Source organism: Camelus ferus, chromosome 1 (assembly GCF_009834535.1).
Source record: "Camelus ferus isolate YT-003-E chromosome 1, BCGSAC_Cfer_1.0, whole genome shotgun sequence".
NCBI lineage: Eukaryota > Metazoa > Chordata > Mammalia > Artiodactyla > Camelidae > Camelus > Camelus ferus.
The window spans coordinates 34678260-34700394 of NC_045696.1; the positions used below are offsets into that span (position 1 = coordinate 34678260).

General features: G+C 37.9%; 1 protein-coding gene across 6 annotated transcripts in view; it reads left to right on the top strand.

Annotated features, from left to right (window-relative positions):
* The window catches only part of LOC116663076, a 125549-nt gene that overhangs the window by 40608 nt on the left and 62806 nt on the right, over window positions 1-22135 (top strand). For 2 of the 6 annotated variants that reach the window (XR_004319126.1, XM_032477609.1), the window contains exon 1: window positions 6265-7304. Coding sequence is in view for 3 of the 6 variants with exons in the window: in XM_032477609.1 (XP_032333500.1) it covers window positions 6632-7304 (673 nt within the window). In the remaining 3 variants the exon portion in view is untranslated. Of the gene's footprint in view, window positions 7305-13931; window positions 13989-17016; window positions 17549-17745; window positions 18150-22135 lie in introns of those variants that run through there. The other 4 variants (XR_004319138.1, XM_032477614.1, XM_032477620.1 and 1 more) reach the window with 4 other exon arrangements.

The window sequence follows — 22135 nt, forward strand, 5'->3', positions numbered from 1 at the left end:
ACCAGAGAGTGAGAAGTGGAATTGCCTCTGCCCTTCTACCAGGGGGTACTGGCTGGAGGTAAAATCTGGGGTTTGGCCTGGAGCTCACCACTCACCTACAGTCAAGAGGCCTGAGGAGGCCGGAGCTAAGACCTCTTCAACAGGGTTTCCTTGAGATGCCCCAGCTCCATTGTATCCTCTTCTCAGTTTTCAAGGGACAACTGGCTCTAGAAGAAGAGGAGCAGGACTTTGTCCTGAGAGTCTGAGAACCAGGTCCTCTAGACTTGCTCAGGCATCTTTGCAGTTGAGCAGTTCCATTGGGCGAGCCCAGCCCCTCCCCAGCCTCTAATGGGCCTCCCCATAGAAGCCTCATTTCACTTTTATTTGATCTACCCCTTAGCAGATTAACAACAGAGACAAATTAGCAGTGGCAACTCCACTTGCTAAGGGTGGAGGGTTGTGTGGAGGGAATAATCTCTTTTTTCAAAGGAAAAAAAATTACCTTAAAATTTTGGGTTACTTTCCAAGAATAAAAAAAGAGAGATTTTCCAGTGATCACTGGATTGCTTTAATTTCTCTTTTCTCTTTTTACCTCTGTAAGTAGGTTTCACTCATTGGCAATTTTCTTCACGTATTTAAGATAATGCAGTATTCTGACAGGTGCGGCTTTCTGCCTGTCCCTCGCTTGCCTCACACCAACCCCACTCCTGCTGTAAGTCCCACCTGTGCTTCTCACCCTTTCCCCTCCCAACCAGATGACTTCAGTCACCCCCACCGAGAACCAAGGCTTTATGTGTGCTGAGGGCTCTTAAGTCCAGTCATCACATTCCCTTTAGGGGTTGAAGGGCCACTTGTAACACTCCTGATACATCTCTCACTCAGGATAGTAAAAATATACATATATTTTAATGAGAATCAGGATGAGGGCTGGAGAGGGTACTCCTGCTTTAACTGGTTTTAAAAATAAGTGCTACATTATTCTATAATTGTGGCAACTTTGAAAACTGAATTTTACTGGAAAGCTGCCAGCCATCAGCACCCTGATTTTGATAGGACTGTTTCTCCCTTTTTAAAATCTGTTCTTTGTTTTGTCCTGGGAAGTTGGAGCAGCTGGCTCAGACTTTGAGTTTGTTCATTTGATTGATGAGCACTCCATTTTTCTTTCCCACGCAGGTTGTTTGAGCCACAAACCACTTCATTCCAGTGTTATAATTTCAAAATAAAAGAAAATTTATATTTAAAAAAAAACTGGCTCAGTTAAGTTTTCTAATAATATAAACAAAGAGTAGATACTATCAAAAATGGTCATAATGGCTCTACGGATCTGATAAGAAATATACAGTAGAATGAGAAATGGAGAATTATAGTTGGATCTAGTTGCTTGGGAGACCACAGTTAGGGGAAATAGGATTTTTTATTCTCATATATAAAAATTCAGTTGTTCATTCATTCATGACAATCTTCCTATGCATCAGTTAATAAATATACACTAAATGTCTAAGATGAATAAGGTATCATATTAATCTTTACAAGGCACAATTTACAAACTATAATGCCAAAGGATCTGACAGTGAACAGGTTAGTGAAGTTGGCCAAGTGTTAGGCAATAGGAAATGATGGGGACTTGGTCAGTTGGAAAGCACATGTCCCACTTAAATGGGCAGCCACTACGCAGCTCCTGTTAAGTATAATATTTTTCAGGTCTTCTGGTTTTCCAAAAAAAAAAAAAAAAAAAATTTCAGTTTTTCTTTGTGTGTAAAATTTCTTGATTTTAAAATAGCACGTCACTTTATTCAACATTATATTGGTGGTTCTAGCCAGGGTAATTAGGCAGGGAAAAGAAAAGGCAGCCAATTTGGAAAAAAAGTAAAACTGTCTCTATTTCTAATGATATAATCTTTTATACAGAAAATTCTAAGGAATCCACTAAAGAATAAAACTATTAGGATTAATAAACGAGTCTCCAGCAAAGTTACAGAATGCCAGATCATATACACTTGGACAAGCTTTGGAAAAAATAAAGAAAATGATTCTATTTATAATACCATCAAAAAGAATACAATATGTAGAAATAGATTTAACAAAAGAAGTTCAAGACTTGTACATGCTAAATGAAAAAAAATCACTGAAAGAAATTAAAGATGCCCTGCCCTAAATAATGAAAATACATCACATGTTGATGGGAGACCTAATTTTCTTAAGATAGTAATACTCCTTAAAGTGATTTACAAAATTCCAGCTGACTTCTTTGCAAACTTGACAAGCTAAGTCTAAAACTTCAATGGAAATGCAAGATTTCCAGAATATCCCCAATCTTGAAAAAGGAAACAAAGTGTGAGGACTCACATTTCTGATTTTAAAACTTACTACAAAGCTACAGTACTCAAGACAGTGTGGTATGAGCATAAGAATGGACATCTAGATCATCAAGTAGAATTCAGAGTACAGAAATAAACCCTCACATTTTGGTCAACTGATATTTGACAAGGGTGCCAAGACAATTCAATGGGGGAAGGATAATTGTTCAGCAAGTGATGCTGGGACAACTAACTAGATATTTACATGCAAAAGAACAACATTAGACTCCTATCTCACATTATACATGAAAATTAACTTTAATTGGTCATAGACCTAAATAAAAGAGTTAAAACTTTTAAAACTTTTAGAGGAAAATATAGCAGTAAATCTTTCTGGCCTTGGGGTAGGCAATGTTTTCTTAATATTTTCAAAAGCATAAGTGACAAAAGGAAAAAATAGATACATTGGATCGTATTTTTAAAATGTGTTACAAATAATACCATCAAGAAAGTGAAAGGACAACCCACAGAATAAGAGAAAATACTTGCAAATCATGTATCTGGTACAAGACTCACCTCCAGAATATACTAAGAATTGTTAAAATTCAATATTGGAAAAACACAAACAATCCAATTAAAAATTGGACAAAGTACCTTACAGACATTTTCCCAAAGAAGATATATAATAGCCAATAAGCACATGAAAACATGCTTAACATTATTAATCATTAGGGAACTGAAAATTAAAATCACAGTGAGATACCACTTCACACACACTAAGTTAGAATAGAAAAAGTCAGACAATAACAAGAATTGGTGAGGATTTGGAGAAACTGAAACCCTTATATCCTGCTGGTGGGCATGTAAAATGGTGTAGCCACTTCGTAAAACTGGCAGTCTCTCTAAAGGTTAAACACAGAGTTACCACGTGATCTAGCTGTTTGCCTCCTAGGTATATACCCAAGAGAAATGAAAACATGTCCACACAAAAATCTATACACAGATATTCACAGGAGCATTATTGATAATAGCCTAAAAGTAGAAACAACCAAAATGTCCATTAATTGATAAATGGATAAATAAAACGTGGTCTGTCAATGAACAGAATATTATTTTGCAATATAAAGTGATAAGGTAATGATATGTGATATAATGTGGGTAGGTCTGAAAACATTATGCACAGTGAAAGAAGCCAGTAACTGATGAATCCATATGATAGGATTCTGTAATACGAAATAACCAGAATAGTCAAATCTATAGAGATTGAAAATAAATTAGTGGTTACCTAGGTTGTTGGGGGAGTGATGGGGAGTACCTGTTGGTGGCTGGGTGCAGGTTTCTTTTTGGTGTGATGAAATTGTTCAAAAATTAGATTGTGATGATGGTTACACAATGCCTTTAATATACTTGAAAACAACTGTATGGGAAACACACACACACACACACACACACACACACACACACACACACACACAAACGCATTATGCCAACCAAACCAAATGTTTTTGCAGACTGAATTTGCCATGGAGGTTGCTGATTCATGACTCCTGTTGGGGATGGAAAAACAGACAAAAGCAAATGTTCTTTCCATTTGACCACCTTCAGATTAAGAGGGAGATGAGAAGACAGACATAAGTAGTTATAACAAAAGAGAATTTGGAAAGGAGGAAAGGAGGAAGCTCTGACTGCATGAACAAGGGGAAGGTTTCATGAGTGTGGTAGCCTTAAAGAAATAATTTTGATTTAAGACATAGAGTAGATTATTTATAGCCACATAACTCACCAAAAAAATCTAGTTGAACTGTGTTGATATGATTTTAGAGGTGTACACTAAAATGCAATTTTTTGCCAAATGATCAATGATGGAGTGATAAGATCAACAATTTCCCAAAGCCAAGGCCAAATGCAAATACCACCTAATAGAATAAACTTGTGAAATATAAGAAAAAATCTGAAATTTTATTTAAAAATGTTTAATATTATGATTAATAAAATTCTGAGGAGTCAAATTTTAAAAGTTTGACATGGAACCAGAATAGTAATTTCCCTAACCTCTTAACTACTGGATGGCTCATTTAGTCACTCTGGTCACATGTTGGAAGTACTAAATGCATACTTGCTTTCCACTGGTGTACTTAGCAATACCATTCATCTTTTTTGTACCCAGCAGAATTCAAGAAAATGTTTTTTAATTACACTTTATAAAATGAACTTAAGACATTTATAGCCTTTATTGTTAATAAATATATAAAAATTACTTAAGTTAGTTTTTAATTTTTAACCCCATAGACTCAAATCTTAAAGCATTCTTACCAAATTATTATTTTGAAGTTAGATCGGTGAGAACAAAATATAATCTGAGACACCCACTTTTCTTTAACTCTTCATTTGTTTATATCTGTATTCTTTACTACATTTAGCTTGAAGATGATTTATTATAAAATGATTATTATATTGTTATAATCGATTATAATCGATTGTTATATACGATTCTGGATATTTTCCTCTTTGTGAAATGTTGATGTGGCAATTTTGATATTCTGATTTTAATTTACCCTCATAAGCTATGAAAATTCTTCAAGAGAATTTTTTCTTGAAAATTTTAAGGCTTCTATGGAATTAGTATAAATTGATGAATATAATTTTTAAAGATTATTTTCTTTCATGTAACTGCTCACACAAGAAGCAATTCTGCTACAATTAGAGGAGATAGTGCTGGGTTGTATGTTCTTAACCTAACACTGAGACCCTCCTACCTAAGGCTCACAACTAAGATTTTCAGGATCCTCTTTGCTGTACAATTCTGGTTAGAGTTTCCTGTTTCCTGTTGTTGTGTGGGATGTGAAAATGGAAGTGAACTGGAAGCCATGTTCCTGAGATATCGTGGTGTTAAGACATGGTGGTCTTGTAGACAGACTTGTGAACTCTCACTTCATGGTCATGGTCATGGTCATGGTGGTAGTGGTATCTCAGACTTCCCCAAAAGTTGCAGCTTCTCCAAACTCAAGGGCTTTGAGGATATTATGAATAAGTATTCCTGATCTCCTGGCTTCATCCTTGCAGACCTTTACTTCCTAGCTCCTTCTTTAATCATGTAAGCCCTAATTCCTATATCACACTTGTTATTTTAATAATTCTTATAATGAATCTCTTCCTACAATCAAACTAAGATTAATACTTTATTCTAATCTCTATTAATAAGCTTTGTATTATTATTTATATTTTATAAGCATTTCCTATCTCCAAAAAGAAATGTTTTTCCTAAATTTATTTAATTAATGTAATTTCTCCTAATATTAATTTAGCTGTCAGTTTATATTCAACCACTGGAAATTTTTTTGTTAATTTTAGTATAGTTGATTTATATGTTGTGCTAGTTTCAGGTGTACAAAAAAGTGATTCAGTTATACAGATAGATAGCTAGATCGACAGATAGAAATATCTGTTCTTTTTCAGATTCTTTTCTATTATAGGTTATTACAAGATATTGGGTATAATTCCCTGTACTATACAGTGGGTCCCAGTTGTTTATTTTATATATAGTAGTGTGTATTGGCTAGTACCAAACTCCTAATTTATCCCTCCACCCATTCCCCCTTTGGTAACCATAAGATTATTTTCTATGTCTGTGAGTCTGTTTCTGTTTTGTAAATAAGTTTATTTGTATCATTTCTTTAGATTCCACATGTAAGTGATATCATATATTTGTTTTTCTGACTGACTTCACTTAGTATGATAATCTCTAGGTCCATCCATATTGCTGCAAATGGCATGATTTCATTCTTGTTTATGGCTGAGTAATACTCCACCCCCCCCAACACTTTTATCCATTCGTCTGTCAATAGACATTTAGGTTGCTTCCATGTCTTGCTATAGTAAACAGTGCTGCTATGAACACTGGGGTGCTGGACATATGTATCTTTTTGAGTTAGTTTTCATCTTTTCTGGATATATATCCAGGAGTGGAAGTGTTGGATCATATGGTAACTCTATTTTTAGTTTTTTAAGGAAACTCCATACTGTTCTCCATAGTAGCTGCACCAATTTACATCCCCACCAAAAGTGTACAGGGGCTCCTTTTTCTCAACACCCTCTCCAGCATTTATTATTTGCAGACTTTTTGATGATGGACATTCTGACAGAGGATTCCCCTGTATCCTCACCCATGATTGGAACCTGGTGACCGTAGGTTAACTTACTAAACTCTGTGTTTCAGTTCTCAGAGCTGCCTCTTTCCAGATCTCTGACCTTGAACAAGCACTCTAGTTTCTCTGTACCTCACTGTCCCCAACACCCACATTCCAGCCTACTCCCTCTCGAGCAGCATTTTTATAACTTTCAAAACTGAATACGTCATGTGTCTCTCTTCTGTCCAGCATCCTCCATGGTCTCCAGGTCCCTCAGAAAGAAGGAACAACGTCTCTGCCAGTCTAGGTGCCACTCGACCTCACCCCGTGTGCTGCAGACAGAGGATGGACGCGGGTTTCCCGAATCCTCCCGCCTCAGTCGCACCTCCCAACCTTTACACGAGCCAGTCCGTCCGCCTGTACCCTCTCCCACCACAGGCCATCACACGGTTGGTCAGAAATAGGGCTCCACCCACGACCGCCTCACCCTCCTGGACACCCGGGCCTGCAGCAGGCGTCCGCGCTCGGGGCTTTAGCGTCTGGTGGGTGAGGGCGGTGCGGACCCTGAAGGACGAGCGTTTACCTGAGGTGGGTCCCTCAGCGAAGCTGCTGCCATCACTCAGTCTGTGGACCAGGCGGCCCAGAGCGGCGGGAGAGGAGCGGGGACCGGGCACGCACGTCCCTGTTCCCAGCCTGGTGCAGGGCACCCCGAGCCACGTCGCCGAGCCTCAAACCCGCCTCTGCGCCGCGGCTCCTGCTCCTCCTCTCGTGCTTTCTCATTCCCGTCAGCCGCCCGCCCGCACGGGCGCCCCCGGAGCCAGGAGAGACCCAGGGCAGTTAACATGGCCGCCGGGAGGCCGAGGCCGGAGTCCCGCCTGGGGAGATTTCATCCCGAAGGATGGTGAGTAGATTTCTTAACCCTTTAAAAGCAATTGGTCAGCTATTGTCATTGATTATTATTTTTGCAATTCATTTTGACAACGAATTGTACTTAAGCAGAGTGACAGAATTTCAACACAGAAAGCCTGTAAGATTTTTTGCTGTTGTGGTTCCGGTTATATCTAGAATGCTTTTATCAGTATTTGAATGTAAATTTTCAGAGCATGACAATAAATCTGAATGACACGTCTTATTTATATTACTGACATGGTTATACTGATTAGTGCTGTTGGTAACTTATCAAACACCTGTCGTTGATTAGGCACAACTTCAGGAATGCTAACGGTTCTTTTTTTAAAGTTAATTTTTTTATTGAAGTATCGTTGATTTACAATATTGTGTTTGCTTCTAGTGTACAGTAAAGTGATCCAGTTATACATAGGTATACATATACATTTTTTTCCATTATAGTTTACTACAGGGTATTGAGTATAGTTCCCATGCTATATACAGTAGGACCTTGTTGTTTATCTATTTTATATGGATTAGTTTGTATCTGCTAATCCCAAACTCCTAATTTATCCCTCCCCAATCCTCTTTCTCCTTTGGTAACCATAAAGCTGTTTTCTATGTCTGCGAATCTGTTTCTGTTTCATAAACAAGTTCATACATGTCATATTTTAGGTTCCACATGTGAGTGATATTAGATGGTATTTGCCTTTCTCTTTCTGATTTACTTCATTTAGTATGATAATCTGTAGGTCTCCTCACGAATGCCAACAGTTCTTTAATTCTAAGATGGTCAAAATGTCAAGGCTGAAACTAAAGTCAGAGAGATGATTTTGGCAGAATTCTGGGAAGAAGCTGACCTTCCATGCATCATGAGAGTGCTGTGCACAGAGGGGAGCTCAAGAAATATTCACATTTTGAGTAGTAGAGGATATTATGATTAAAAAACAGGTGCAGTCTCAAAGATCTATAACATGTATCAGCAAGTACAAAAGTTAAAAATAGGCCGGCTTCCTTACCCCAGTTTTGTTTAGAGAAGGCTGCTTTGGTTTCCCTCTGAAGTTCATTGAAAGGGGCTGCTTGGAAACTTTTATAATTGATTCAGCATTTTGCAATTAGAATTCATAGAAGCACTTGTCATTTCATGTGAAAAAAAAACCAGACATTTGAAAAATCAGATGTCTTCTCATAAACATCTTTACAAGGTCACTCAATAGTAAAAATACATTTTTCACTTATAAGATGCCAGAAATGATATGTTCTTATTTTCATTTTCTGAGTCAAATGTAACTGTACTGCAGGTTCCCAGAGAAATGAACTATAATCTTTTGGCAATACAAGTATTGTCTAGAGCACCCTTATGGTGTTGTTGTGGAATCTGAGAGACAAAAGTTTTTTTTTTTAATGTTTACCAGTTAATTATAAAAGGATATGATAAAGAATACAGATGAACATCCAGATGGAAGAGATGTGTATGACAAGGTACATGGGAAGGTGCACCACTCTCCCAGCACTTCTACATAGTTGTTCACCAACCTGGAAGTTCTCTGAACCTCCTACTATTGGAATTTTATGGAGGCTTCATCCTGTAGGTATGATCGTTAACTCCATTTCCAAACCCTCTTCCCTCTCTGGAGAATGAGTATATGTCTGTGTGGGAAGGGGAGGCAATGATGAAAATTCCAAGCTTCTAATCATTGCCTGGTCTTTCTGGTGAACAAAAGACATTCCTGGAAATTCCAAGGGTTTAGGAGCTCATTGTCAGGAATCAGATTCAAAGACCAAACACTGTAACAAAAGGTGTTCCTGGTGTTCTGATCAATTAGGAAATACAAGGGTTTTAGGAACTATGTTCCAGGAACCAGGGAAGATATATATGTATATATATAATATATGTGTGTGTATATATATTTATAAAATGTATGCATATATTTTTCTATTATTTCACACCACCTATCTGAACTGAAGAGAGTTAATTAGGACCTACTTGGCAAAGGGACTATATACATTACTTATCTTGCTATCACAAAGGGCAGTCTAGACATCTGAGGTCCCAGTGGATTGAACGTTTCTCACGCAGTTGAAGGCATCTGGTAACTCCATACATGACTGTCCACCTGCCACTAATATCTCTTCAGGAGGGCCAAGAATGCTCTACTTTCAAGTCGCTCTGGGGCTGCATCTGCCCAAAGTACACAGCTGGACCTCCACACGTGTCTGGAGCTTGGCGGGGACACTGCAGCTCTGACAGAGGCTGCAGGGGAAATCGAGAGACAAAACTCTTAGAAGCGTATAATCGTGTGTAGAAACATATCAAAATTCTAATGGCTGTTTCCACATCTTAGGATAAAAATCTGTTAATCTGTTGCTTTCCAGAATGTATTCAAGATAACAAGAATAACATCTTTTTACTTTGGTCTACTGCAAATTGGTTTAGTGAGTGACAACTGATGTGCTCAGTAATAGAACAGATAATCAACACAATTATTTATGGAAATGTTTGCCCGCAGGCATTCTGAGGACAGCAAGGTCCTACTGCCAAGATTGTTTTCCTCAAGGACCTAAGTACTAAAAAATAATTGGTGCAGACATATTAATCAAAATGAAAAGTTTTTAAAGAGTTTATTTTTGAGGTTTATTGTCACTGTTCTTAGTGAATTGATAATCTTAATTGGATATATTTGGAATTGATCCAGATTCTTATTTGGCAATTGAATTGTTTTAGTGATTAAACAAAGTAACTGAGGTCACCACCCTATTCAGTAAGATATTTTTTGGCATGTAATTAATTATAATCTCATTGCAAATCCTTGTGATTTAAAGATTAATGTTGATTCTTTGCTTCCATTATGTTATTCATTTGGTTTTTTAATTAAAATTAAGGCATGCAACAGATCACTGTAGAAATTCTTCGAGATGTTAATACTATTCATTTAAAAAGTCTTTTTTTTAAATCAAAAGCAATGGATTTGGCATAGCTGTACTGATTCTGTTATATTGCAGAAGGAAGATGCATAAGGATTATGTATTTTGTAACAGTTCACAAATGTTCATTTTATTGTTTCAATTTTTTAAAAGGTCAATTTCTTTAGGTTTTTCTCCAAAAATCTGTGAATCTTTTACTCATCTTCTTGACCATACTTTCTTCTCACACACACACACAGACACACACACACAGATACACAATTATAAATCTATGTTAACAAGAGTAATTGACTTCATTATTCCTCAGGCTCAGATTAAATACTCATGGCCAGCTTTTCCATGGTGTTTCCAATCAAATGAAATAAATGATTTTACATATTTTCTTACGTTCAGAGTTACTGTTCTATTTAATAGCTTACAAATCTTACTCAGTATAATTTTTTTGTTTTAAATATCAAGAGGGATGATGCTAGAAATTAGAGTTACCAATTAGGACAGGACGTTGTTTTGCTATATATGAGTATTGTAGATTTTAATGTTTTGTGTATATCTACTAAATATACAAATCTTGTAAGTAATACATACTACTAATTTTAGATCTTTATGTATAAGAATGAATAAAAAATGACATTTAATTAAATTATTTATTCTTAGAAATAAAAACCACATAGGTAAAATGCAGAAGAGATTCTAGTTTTCTGAAACATATGATATTATATCACATAACAATAACTAATAATAACTTAATGTTATAATGCTAATAATAACTTTGAGGTTATTTCACTATCATGTGGTCGTAATATTTAGCCCCTTGGCTTGCTTCCTACCAATGGATGGAATGGAGAGCAACTTGTGCTCATGATGAAATTTAAGGTTGAAATTTAAAATTAAATTTGAATGGCCATAACAATCACTTGCCCTTTGTCCCTTGGAATGGCTGTTTGATTTTCACAATACAGTGAATGCTAGAGACAAAGTTAGGTCAGTAAACCAAGGAAGAAGAGGTGCCAAACCACTTAGTAGAAAGACAAAACCTAAAATCTGGCAATTACTTGAACTTTGGAGTCAATAGCACTAGCACTGAACTTTAGCAAGGTCTGGTCGGAAGGACTTTGACCTGCGAAACTGGAGAAGCTTCTAACTCTGATCCTCTTATTCTTAACTGACATCTCCCCTGCCCCGGGAGGTCAAAGCAAAAAGGTAAGGATCTGCCTTGCCTCCACACCCTAGAGAGTTCTGCACTATTTTCTATTTCTCACAGGGGCCTGGGTCAAGTCTAAAGATGTAAATTAAGTTAATGAAGTGTAGATTATTACAGAGATAATAGCATTTGTTAGGTGATTCATGAAGGTGAATCTTAAATATGAAATAGCTTGTCAATGAGGAAGATACAATTTCAGGCCTATTGTAACCTGCTTAATAAGCAACCTATTGAAACTCTGGAAGTGGCCCCCTTTTAGGTGAGGCCTCAAAGTATTTTCCCCCTGATGAGGGTCTTTGGGGTCTTGTAGGCCTCCTCTGTAACCTGTCTGTCTAACTTAGGGCTCCTAAGGTCACACAAGTTCTACGAGTTTTCATTATGTAAAATAAATCCGTGTTCCTAACACTGTGAGAGCTCCAAAGTCATCTAAATGGAATGTGAAATCCCCACATTGATCGTATCATGGTGTCTATTCCTTTTGCTTCACACACAAATTTTCCAAACTGGTGCCTTAAGTGGGAACTAGATCTCCAAACTGTTACTGATATTAGGGCTTAGAATTACTCTTATAGTTTACTCCCTTCAATATGAAATCTTCTGTTTCAATGGTATAGCCAACATAAGACTAAAGAAAAGTGTTTTACTATGTCCCTTGTACATTAGGTTAAATTCTGCAGCTGCTCCTATCCAGGCAAGGTACTGAAATCTTAAATAAGATATTAAAACTAATAGCTTGATGTCTTGTTTATAAACCAATTATCTGTGAATCTAGTGCTGTATTCTTTTTGATATAGATGAACGTTACCACAATATTCACCAGGGTCTCAGTTTTAATGAGACCTTAAGGAGAAAAGAGTGTTATACTCACCACACATGCATTTTCTCTGGCTCCCGATATCTGAAGTTACTGGAGGATATATGAGGTCCTGAACGTGGCCCAGAGAAATCTTGTTTGGCCAATTATCTAGTTATCTAACTGAAGTTTGATCCTCTAGTAAAAATGGAATTGCCTATATAATACATAGTCTCATGACGATTAAAATCAACCATCAGCCAGAATACATCAGTGATCTTCCTCATATGTGATCCTTCCTTCATCACAGAGACAGGATATTTTCTGCTGAAGGCATTCATGTAGGGAAACCACTTAATTCACCACAGGATGTTCTAAGGTACGGTTCATGTCTCTTGCTTAGACATTTGACTGATAATCAAGTAAAAGACTGTAATACAAGGTAAGGTGTAAGTAGGATCATGGACTATGACCTCAGCTAATCTTAACCTATATAAACCATTAAGTTGGGACATTAATTCTAAATTTACTTACGTCTAAACTTACATACGGAAAATACCATTTTGATTATTTTCTCCTAGCAGTCAAGAAGGTTTATTAATTATACTGCTGAAACATGATTTATCAAGTCCTTTTATCCTAGGTTTTTAAAAAGCATTTGTCAGGGATAGAGATAATTATTCTCATTATTTCATTATTCATCTATCCATCCATACACACTTGCACACCTACATAATATAAGATATTTATTTATAGAGGGCCTACAATGTTACATGCTCTGTATCATGATCTGGAAATATGATAGTGAATTAGACATGTACCTGCTCTCAAGATACTTACAGTCCATATTTAGGAAATATTTGAGTAGCAGATATTATCTGATTGCCTCCCTAGCATCTAATTGTCTCCACACTTTTCTTAGTGCTGATTTGTAGACAGTGATGTTTGGGTGAAGCTGATGTTAAGTTAATGATTGCATTCCATCTTTCTGCTTTAGTTGTGGGCATGGGACCTAAGTTGGTACAATCAGAATAAATCTCTGGATTTTCATTTGGAGGTAAATTAATGGTGCTATCTCTTTCATTACATTCCTTCATGATAGATAGTCTTATGGGGTAGAAAAATTGAACACAAGTGACATTTGGCAATAAATGGGCCAGATATCCTAGTATACTTGGTCATAAAATGGACATTAGACATTCTGGAACTTACTTAAAAAAATTTTTTTTAAAACACAAAGAGATGGAGATCAATTTGCCTTCTTTAATGGATTTGAAAAGAGCTGTTAATTTAAAAAAATAACATAAAAGCAGTTAATGCATTGTTGTTAAAAATCCAGGGTAACAATTGGATGTAAAATCACTGATTAAAGAAGGACAGAAATTTATATCTTTAATAATTACCAGAAAGGTATATTCATTTATTTGACAAATAAAATTGTAATATATTTAAGGTGTATAATGTGATGATTTGATATACATGTATATTGTGAAAGGATTTCCATAATCAAGTTAATGAACACATCCATCACCTCACATATTTACCTTTTTTTTTTTTAGTGAGAGCATTTAAGTTTCACTCTTTTAGCAAATTCAGTTATATAGCACAGTATTATCAACTATAGTCACCATGTTATATATTAGATCCTCAGACCTTATTCCTGTTATAACTGAAAGTTTGTATCAGTTTACCACCTTCTTCTTATTTCCCCCACCCCACAGCTCCTGGCAACCACCATTCTACTGGATGAGTATGATTTTCTTCTTTAGATTCCACATGTAAGTGATACTGTGTAGTATTTGTCTGTTTCTCTGGCTTATTTCACTTAGCATAATGTCTTCCAGTTTCCTCCAGGTTGTTGCAAATTGCAAGATTTATTTCCTTTTTAAGGCTAAGCAATATTCCATTGTATACAAATATCACATTTTCTTTATCCATTCATTTCTCAACACACACTTAGGTTGTTTCCATACCTTGACTTGTAAATAATGCTGCAATGAATGTGGGAGTTCAGATATTTTTCCAAGATAGTGATTTTGTTTTTTTTGAATGGAAGTGTGATGGTTGGATCATATGGCAGTTCTATTTTTAATTTTTTGAGGAAACTTTATACTGTTTTCCGTAGTGGCTGTAACAGTTTACATTCCCACCAACAGTGTACAGGTGACCCCTTTATTCCACATTCTTGCCAGCATTTGTTATCTCTTATCTTTTTGATAACAGACATTCTAACAAGTGTGAGGTGATACCTCATTGGGGTTTTGGTTTGCATTTCCCTGATGATTAGTGATGTTAAGTACCTTTTCACGTGCCTGTTGGCCACTTGGGTGTCTTTTTTGCAGAAATGTCTATTAAGGTACTTCGCCAATTTTTAAAATTGGATTATTTGGTGTTTTGCAGTTGACTTGTATAGTGTGGGTATTAACTTCTTATTGGATATGTGGTTTGCAAATATTTTCCCCCATTCCACAATTGACTTTCATATTGTTAATAGCTTCCTTTGCTGTGCAGAAGCTTTTTTAGTTTGATGTAGTCCCACTTGTTAATTTTTGCTTTTATTGCCTTTACTTTTGATGTCAAATCAAAAAAAATCATTGGCAAGACTGATATCAGGAACTTACTGCCTATGTTTTCTTCTAGGAGTTTTATGGTTCACTTACATTCAGGTCTTTAATCCATTTTGGGTGATTTGTGTATGATGTAAGATAGGGGAAAGTTTCATTCTTTTGCATGTGAATATCCAGTTTTCCCGGCACTATTTATGTAAGCGACTATTTTTTTTCACTGTATATTCTCAGCAGCTTTGCCAAAACACTGACCAAATAAGCATGGCAAAGCTGCTAATTCGAAGTCCTGTCTTCAGGTGGCAGCTGGGGAAGTCAGAACATTACATGTATAGTCTAGCTCCTATAAGGGAGAAATTGGAGCTGGGTGTTTTTGTTAACGTTCTTTGTGCTGAGTTAGAGGGACTAGTTGCTGGGAGAGCTTGTGCACCCAAATAGAACTGCCTCTTTGCTTTTTGTAATTCCAGGGAATTCATGAATGCCGAGTTCCGTTAGCTCCCAGAGCTCGGTCATTTTAAAGCCAGTCCTTCAGGTGGACAGGGGAGTTGTAAGAGTTGGGGTGCTAAATGTGTGGACAAGCTCTTCCCAGGAAGAAGCCTGATACTTGGTTTTACTGTTGGAGTTAGTGAGGAGGAGCAGACAGAGGCTGCTGTGCCTACCAGCTCTGTCCTGGGAGGATCCTTGTCAGCTTCCTCACCAGGCTAGTTGGAAGCCAGAACCTCAGGCAGCAGCTGGGAATGTATGCAGTCAGATCCCTTCCCCCTTCCACAGAGAGAGTGGGCGATGGGCACTTTGTCTGCTTCCTCTGCATTGAGCTCAGGGGGGTACCTGTAGGAAGTACGTGAGTGCCCATGTGAAAACTGCTTGTTGTGTTTAATATGGTCCTGTGGGACTTAGGAGTACTGAGCCTTGTTGGCTGTCAGAGCTAAGGAATTTGAGGGCTTATCCCTTGGGTGGTAGCAGCAAAAGGGGCCAGGGAGGAGCAGGTGACCGGGCTTTATTGTCGGAGCGAGCAGAGGGAGGAAGCGGGGCGTGCCCCCTGGCCTGCAAGCGGCAGCTGGGAGAGCACGCAGTCAGACCCCCTGGGGGGGGGGGGAGAACTGGGAGCTGGTTGTTTTTGCCTGCTCTCTTGTTGCTTAGTCCAGGGGAAATAGCTGTGGGGAGGGTTCATGAGTCCATTTGACAACTGCTTCTTAGTTTGCTCTAGTCCCGTGGAACTTAAGAATGCAAGCCCTTTTGACTGTCAGAGCTGGGCGACTTGGGGACCCATCCCTTGGGTGCTGACTATAAAAGTTGGGGCATTAGATGTGTGGACAAACTCCTTCCTTCTAGAATGAAGCTGGAGGCTTGATTTTTTCATCAGAGCGGGCCAGAGGGAAAGGTGGGGGAAGCACCCACCTGCTCTTTTGGGCTCTGGGGAGGATTTCAGTTAGTACTTTGTTGCCGGCTAATTAGAAACTAGACCCTCAGGCAACATCTGGAGAAATATGTAGTCAAACCCCTTCAGGTTAAAAACTGGGAGAGGGAGATTTGTCTACTGCCTCTGCACAGAGCCTGGTGGGGATAGCCAGGTGGAGAGTTCTCCTGCCTCCTGCCTGTAACAACTGCTTCTTTGTTTCCTATGGTCCTGTGGGACTTGTGATGCTGGCTGATTTGGGGGCTAGTCCCCTGGCGGCAGACTTAAAAGTTGGAACACTAGATATGGGGTCCAAACCTTTTGCTCCCCAGGGAGAATCTGGGAGTTGATTGCCCATGGCTTATTCTCTAGAGCCTTCAGGCGGGGGCCTCCAGGCACTGTGCCAGAGGTGGGTTTATGGTGAGAGCGTATCTCAGCCTTCGTGAATGAATTTTCTCATTCACCCGATGTGTAGGAACCACCCAAGTAGTTTTCCGATTTCTCTGCAGGGAATTAATTCTTGTGTAGCTGTATATTTGGTGCATCTGTGGAGGGGAATTTAGGAGCCTCCTATGTTGTCATCTTGGTGATATCCCCAGAAAGATTTAATAAAAGCAAAAATTCTCTTTAATCCAATTGAGAGGTTTAACTACTGGGCAGTAAAGCCAGAAAAGGGGGAAGTAAAGGCAAGAGAACCTAGCAGTATGATGTAGGTAGTTGAGTGGGTACATGAGAATAAATAAGACTCAGCAGTCATTTAGAATGAAAAAAATTTTTTTAATTTTTTTCTTTTTAAGAATAGATTGTCTAATGCTATTATTTGTGATGATGACTATTGCTTTTCAGGCTAGAGTTACAGATTCATTCCACTGAATTGTCCCTACTGGGAGTATATAGAACTTGGAATTTAATACCATTCCTCTTGGTGGGAAATGACACAATTTACTACATGTTGGTAAGCTCTTCTGCAGTGGTGGGGGGCAGTCTGATCAACACTGATCACCCCTTCTGAGATGGGCTATCTGTGAGAGGCCAGGACTGGACTCCTGTAATATACAGCACCTAATAAGACACTAGGAAAGTATCTGTGGGAGACACCGGGCCATATGAGACTGCACTCACCTACAGAAGAAATCATCCTGGAGAGGTTCATCAGTAGATTGAACAAATGCTAATGCTAGTTGGGTAGACACAAAGCCAGACTTTACATGTTTGGTGTGTTGGCAGAGTTAAAAAGTGTGCTAGAACAGAGCTTCTCAAATTATCGATGGTGAAATCCAGGTCTTTGCTTTTTTATTTTTTATGTCTATATGTCCATTCTGTCTTGGACTGATACTTTTGTAAAGTACAATACAAATTAATTACTAGAAAATTTAAATACAATCTCCCATTTAAAAACTTGCTATAATAGGTTCTAAATGTCAGCAGTCTCTCTCTCTATATATATATAATTACATATATTATGTATCTAATCTTCAAGTGTAAATTAAATGCTTTTGTTAACAAGATGAAATAATTCCATGTGGTAGTACTACCAGGGAGAACCTCAAAGACATCCCTTTTTTTGCACCTCAGTTCTGAGACCACATACCTGCTCAGGAGAATTGGAATACTACATGGAGAAAATTCACTGAAGACCTTGTTGGAGGCAATACGCAGGTGGAGAATATCTCTTTGATGGAGGAGGTCATCCAGAGGACATGGCTGCCGGTTGACCTGTGAGCTGGACCTCACACCCCTCCCCTGTCCTTAAAATGAAAGTTCTGCCCACAGTTCCCACAGTGGGAATTGTTTTGAAGGATGCAGCCTTGAGAGAGCAATGTGTAGTTGAGATCATCTGGATGGTACATGTGACTGAACCCAGTTAAGGCCTCTAAGTAAACTTTTAAGAATCTGGTGGGCAGATGTGGGAATCTACTTGTCCTACAGCCACCCAAGACAAGCCTCATATGTAAGTTCTCTTGCTTATTAAATTATTATACCACCTACCATTCTGGAGTGGCTGTCTCTTTCTTCAGTCTCTCCTTGCCCTCTTGTGTACAGGGCTAGTTTCAGATTTTACCAGGAAACTCCTCCAGTTGTGAACCAACATTCTTAGTCCACCTCTTTTAAGATGATGTAAGAGGAAGTGATAACTTCACTTTTGACTTTTGAAATAATGTAAGAAAAAAAATTGCTAAATAAGTAGACCGAGAAAGCAGTCATTTAAAACCTATTACTTAACAGAAACAGACTCGCAGACATAGTAAACAATCTTATGGTTTCCGCAGGAAAATAGTGGGAAGGGATAAATTTGGGTGTTTGAGATTTGCAAATGTTAACCGCTATATATAAAAATAGATCAAATCAAATTTCTTCTGTATAGCACTGGAAAATATATTCACTATCTTGTAATAACCTTTAATGAAAAAGAATATGAAAACAAAGATATGTGTGTGTGTATATATACATATATATATGTATATATACACACACACACACACATATATATATACACACATGACTGGGACATTATGCTGCATGCCAGAAACTGACACATTGTAACTGACTATACTTCAATGAAAAAACTAAACTAAACTAAACTAAACCAAAAAAACCCCTATTACTTAAGGCTATCTTGTATATAAAATAAAGGGCTTGGTTGGCAAAAGTTTTACCAACATACTTATTTAAATTTTTGCTTATAAATAGGATCATTTATTTATTTTAGAGTCTGAAAGGATAAAGGAGTCATTCCTGATCTTTGGCCACAGGTTTCTCTATAATGGTAGATCAAGAATAGAAATGGATAGTAATAAATGTTGAGACTGAAGATGTGGTGGCAAAGTTATAGGGGAGTTTCTCTCTATATTGAAGAACTTGGACTTGATTCTGTGGAAAATAGAGAACAATTCAAGACTTTTAAATAGAATTTCATGTTCTGACTGCATTGCTTATTTGTTCTTTTAGCTTTTGATTTTTTTGAAAAATCACCTTTGCTGTTGACTGGGGAATGGATGGGAGATGGGATGGGGAAAGTGCATTAAGTATAGAGGCAAGAAGGCCAAGTGCAATGAAGACAATGAAGACCTGAACTAAGACAGTAACTGGGATTACAGAAAGAGGACAGATTTGGGCTCTTGAAGTAGTGTAACCAGCATTTATTGGTGACTGATTGAATGATTGAGTATGGTGGTAAGGGAAAGGCAGAATTCAGGGCAGTTTCTAGTTTTCTTCCTTGGTCAAATGTAAGTGGTGGTGCATTTCATAACATGGGAACACTGGAAAGGAGTAAGGATGAGGAGGGAGGAGACTGATTTAATTTTGGCCATGTTAGATTTGAGATGACTGTGGATCCTGGAACTAATTATGAGTAATTGATGAAGGGATGCTTCTTTCGATTTTGGGGGTGTGGTACCTAGGAAATCATAATTGTATAAACAGTTTTTAGCAAACTTCTTTGAGGCATTTGGTCCACAAAAATTTAAAACAGACTCAATGTTTTTCTACAAAGCCTCTTTATGAAATAGACGTTTCAAAATCAGAAAGAATTAGGAGGCTGGCTGGGATAGTATTGGAAAGAAACAAACATTAATTCTATCAAACAATTTTCTCTGAAGTTTCTGTATTGAACTTAAAGAACACATATAATCATTATTTATTAACTGTGATGTGTTTTGATTATTTAAAATTTGCACCCTGTGTTTAAAGAGGAATGTGAAAAGTGAACATTCCTAAACAAATAACAAAAGTGAATATGGAGAGGTAGGTATGGGATCTCTAATGACTTCCGAAGAAGTTAGGATTATCTATCTATCTATCTATCTATCTATCTATCTATCCATCCATCTATCTTTAAGAATATTTATGTATATTGCCTATAGGTTCTTTTTCTCTGGAGAAGCTTGACTGATACAGATTGTTTAATAGAAATGCTAAGGTTGGCCCTAAAAGTTCTGTGTTTTTGGAAAAAAATGAGGAAAGCAAGTTAGACCTTGAAAAACCCACGCCTAGATTAAGCAGGGATTGATAATGGTTGACATTTAAGAAGATCAATTTACCATTCTAAATAGAAGGGGTTCCATTTCATTTAAACAAATTCATGGTTAGTATTTAAATGTTTGTGCCACTATTAAAGTTTCACATTTTCAAATAAAAAAATTAATTAAAGTGTTGTAGAAATATGTATCACCAGTGTTTCAATGGAAGTAGTAGTATAGAAGCCTACTGTCTGATCAGTACTTCACAGGTGGTTGATCTAGCCTTGGGGTCTAAAAAACATTCTTCAGTATGGGGAAAAGGATGAGGGAGGTGTACATTTTAAAATCAGTGTGCAGAGGTGACTGATCAGATAATTTCACTTGGAGAAATAAACCTCTGCCTACTCTATTTTAGGACAGGAATTTATCAAGTAAGAATTTTCATCTACTTTCCAAATAAGCTAAGAAAATATCTGCAATATTTATGCAAAGATGTTAATTGAAGTAAGGACAGATTGAAAAATTATATAGCTATAAAACATGATAGGTTGAATGACTAATTGTGAAATATGCAGTCATTAAAAACGATGCTGTTGATCTCTTATTATGACATGCCTGATAAACTTACCTGTATATGAAACCAGCATGTACTAATAACACACCCACACCAATTGTCTTGTTTAGCAAGGAACTGTCTTTGTGAGAACACTCAGGGTGGAAAGTAAGAACTGGGACATGAATGGAGAGAACTGAAGGATCAGAAGAGCTATTTCATCTGCTCTGCATGACCATGTGGGAGCAAGAGAGAGTGAAGGGAGTGAGGGGACTGAATTTCCACTGAGAAGTTGTGAGAAAGGGATTGCTTACAATTAAAGGCCAGTGCAGATTCCCCAGTAGTGGGTTTACCAAAGATCCATTTGGGAACTTGGATTTTAATATTTGATTCAAATGTTGTTGTTGCTGCGATGTAAACTTGTTTTTTTCTTTTTAAAATCTTCCTAATAAATCCTCAGTAAAGTCTAATCTAGTCCCAGATGCATGTGTAAAATGGGCCTTATTGTGGAACTCAAAGAAGGGTCTGAGTTTGATATCAGACAAGGAAGAAAATGTAAAGGCTGGAGCCTGGAGGCAGAGTTGCTCAGAAGAACGACTAGGAACTTGGGGGTAGGGCTCTACATAAGGGTTAGCAACAGGGTGTGGATTGAAGGTTTGAGGCAATATTATTTAGACCTTATGGGGCAAGGAGGAATTTGCTGACACTGCCTGACATGGGGTATAAAGTAATGAGCTGAACACCATGCATGCACAGGTTGCCATTCCCAGGGGAAGACTCCAGCTATATGGAAGATAGCAAAGCGCATCACAATGCCAACCATCAGGAACAGAAGTTCAAGTACTTCTGCCCATGGCATCCTGGTATTGGGCTCTCCAAGGAAAATACAATGCAGTCAAGCACTGGATGGAGCAATGGCTTTACTTACAGAGAGAAGAGGCAGAGCAAGATCAGCTTTAGAGTCAGAGCAAGATCCCCCAAGGCCAGTAGGTCTCTCCAGGCAGCCCCTGCAGGGCAGTTTACCTATAAGCACCCTTCCCGAGCTCCAGTGGAAGAGCTTGTCCCCTCCCTATGGAGGACAGGTGTAGTAATGGGGTTGGCCAGGTACAATAAGATGCAACACTTAAGCAGAACAAAGGAGCACACAGTGAACTTACAATAGGGAAAGCTAGTTCCACAAAAGGTGATCCACCCTGTGAGGCTGTCGTCTCTTGGTAAGGAAGTGTTCCAAGCCCAAGGTCCGTTCTTATGCAGACCAGTGGGGTCAAAGACAGCACACAGGAGACGGCCTTTTCCAACATCTAGATTACTCCAAGTAGTACCTTTTTTTTGTACAAGTTTGAGGCTGTACTCAGGCAGGAACATACATTCACACGTACACTGCAAATATTAAAACATTGTGCACCGATATGTAAATGGTGTTTGTTTTGAGGAGATTGGATCTCATTTTCTT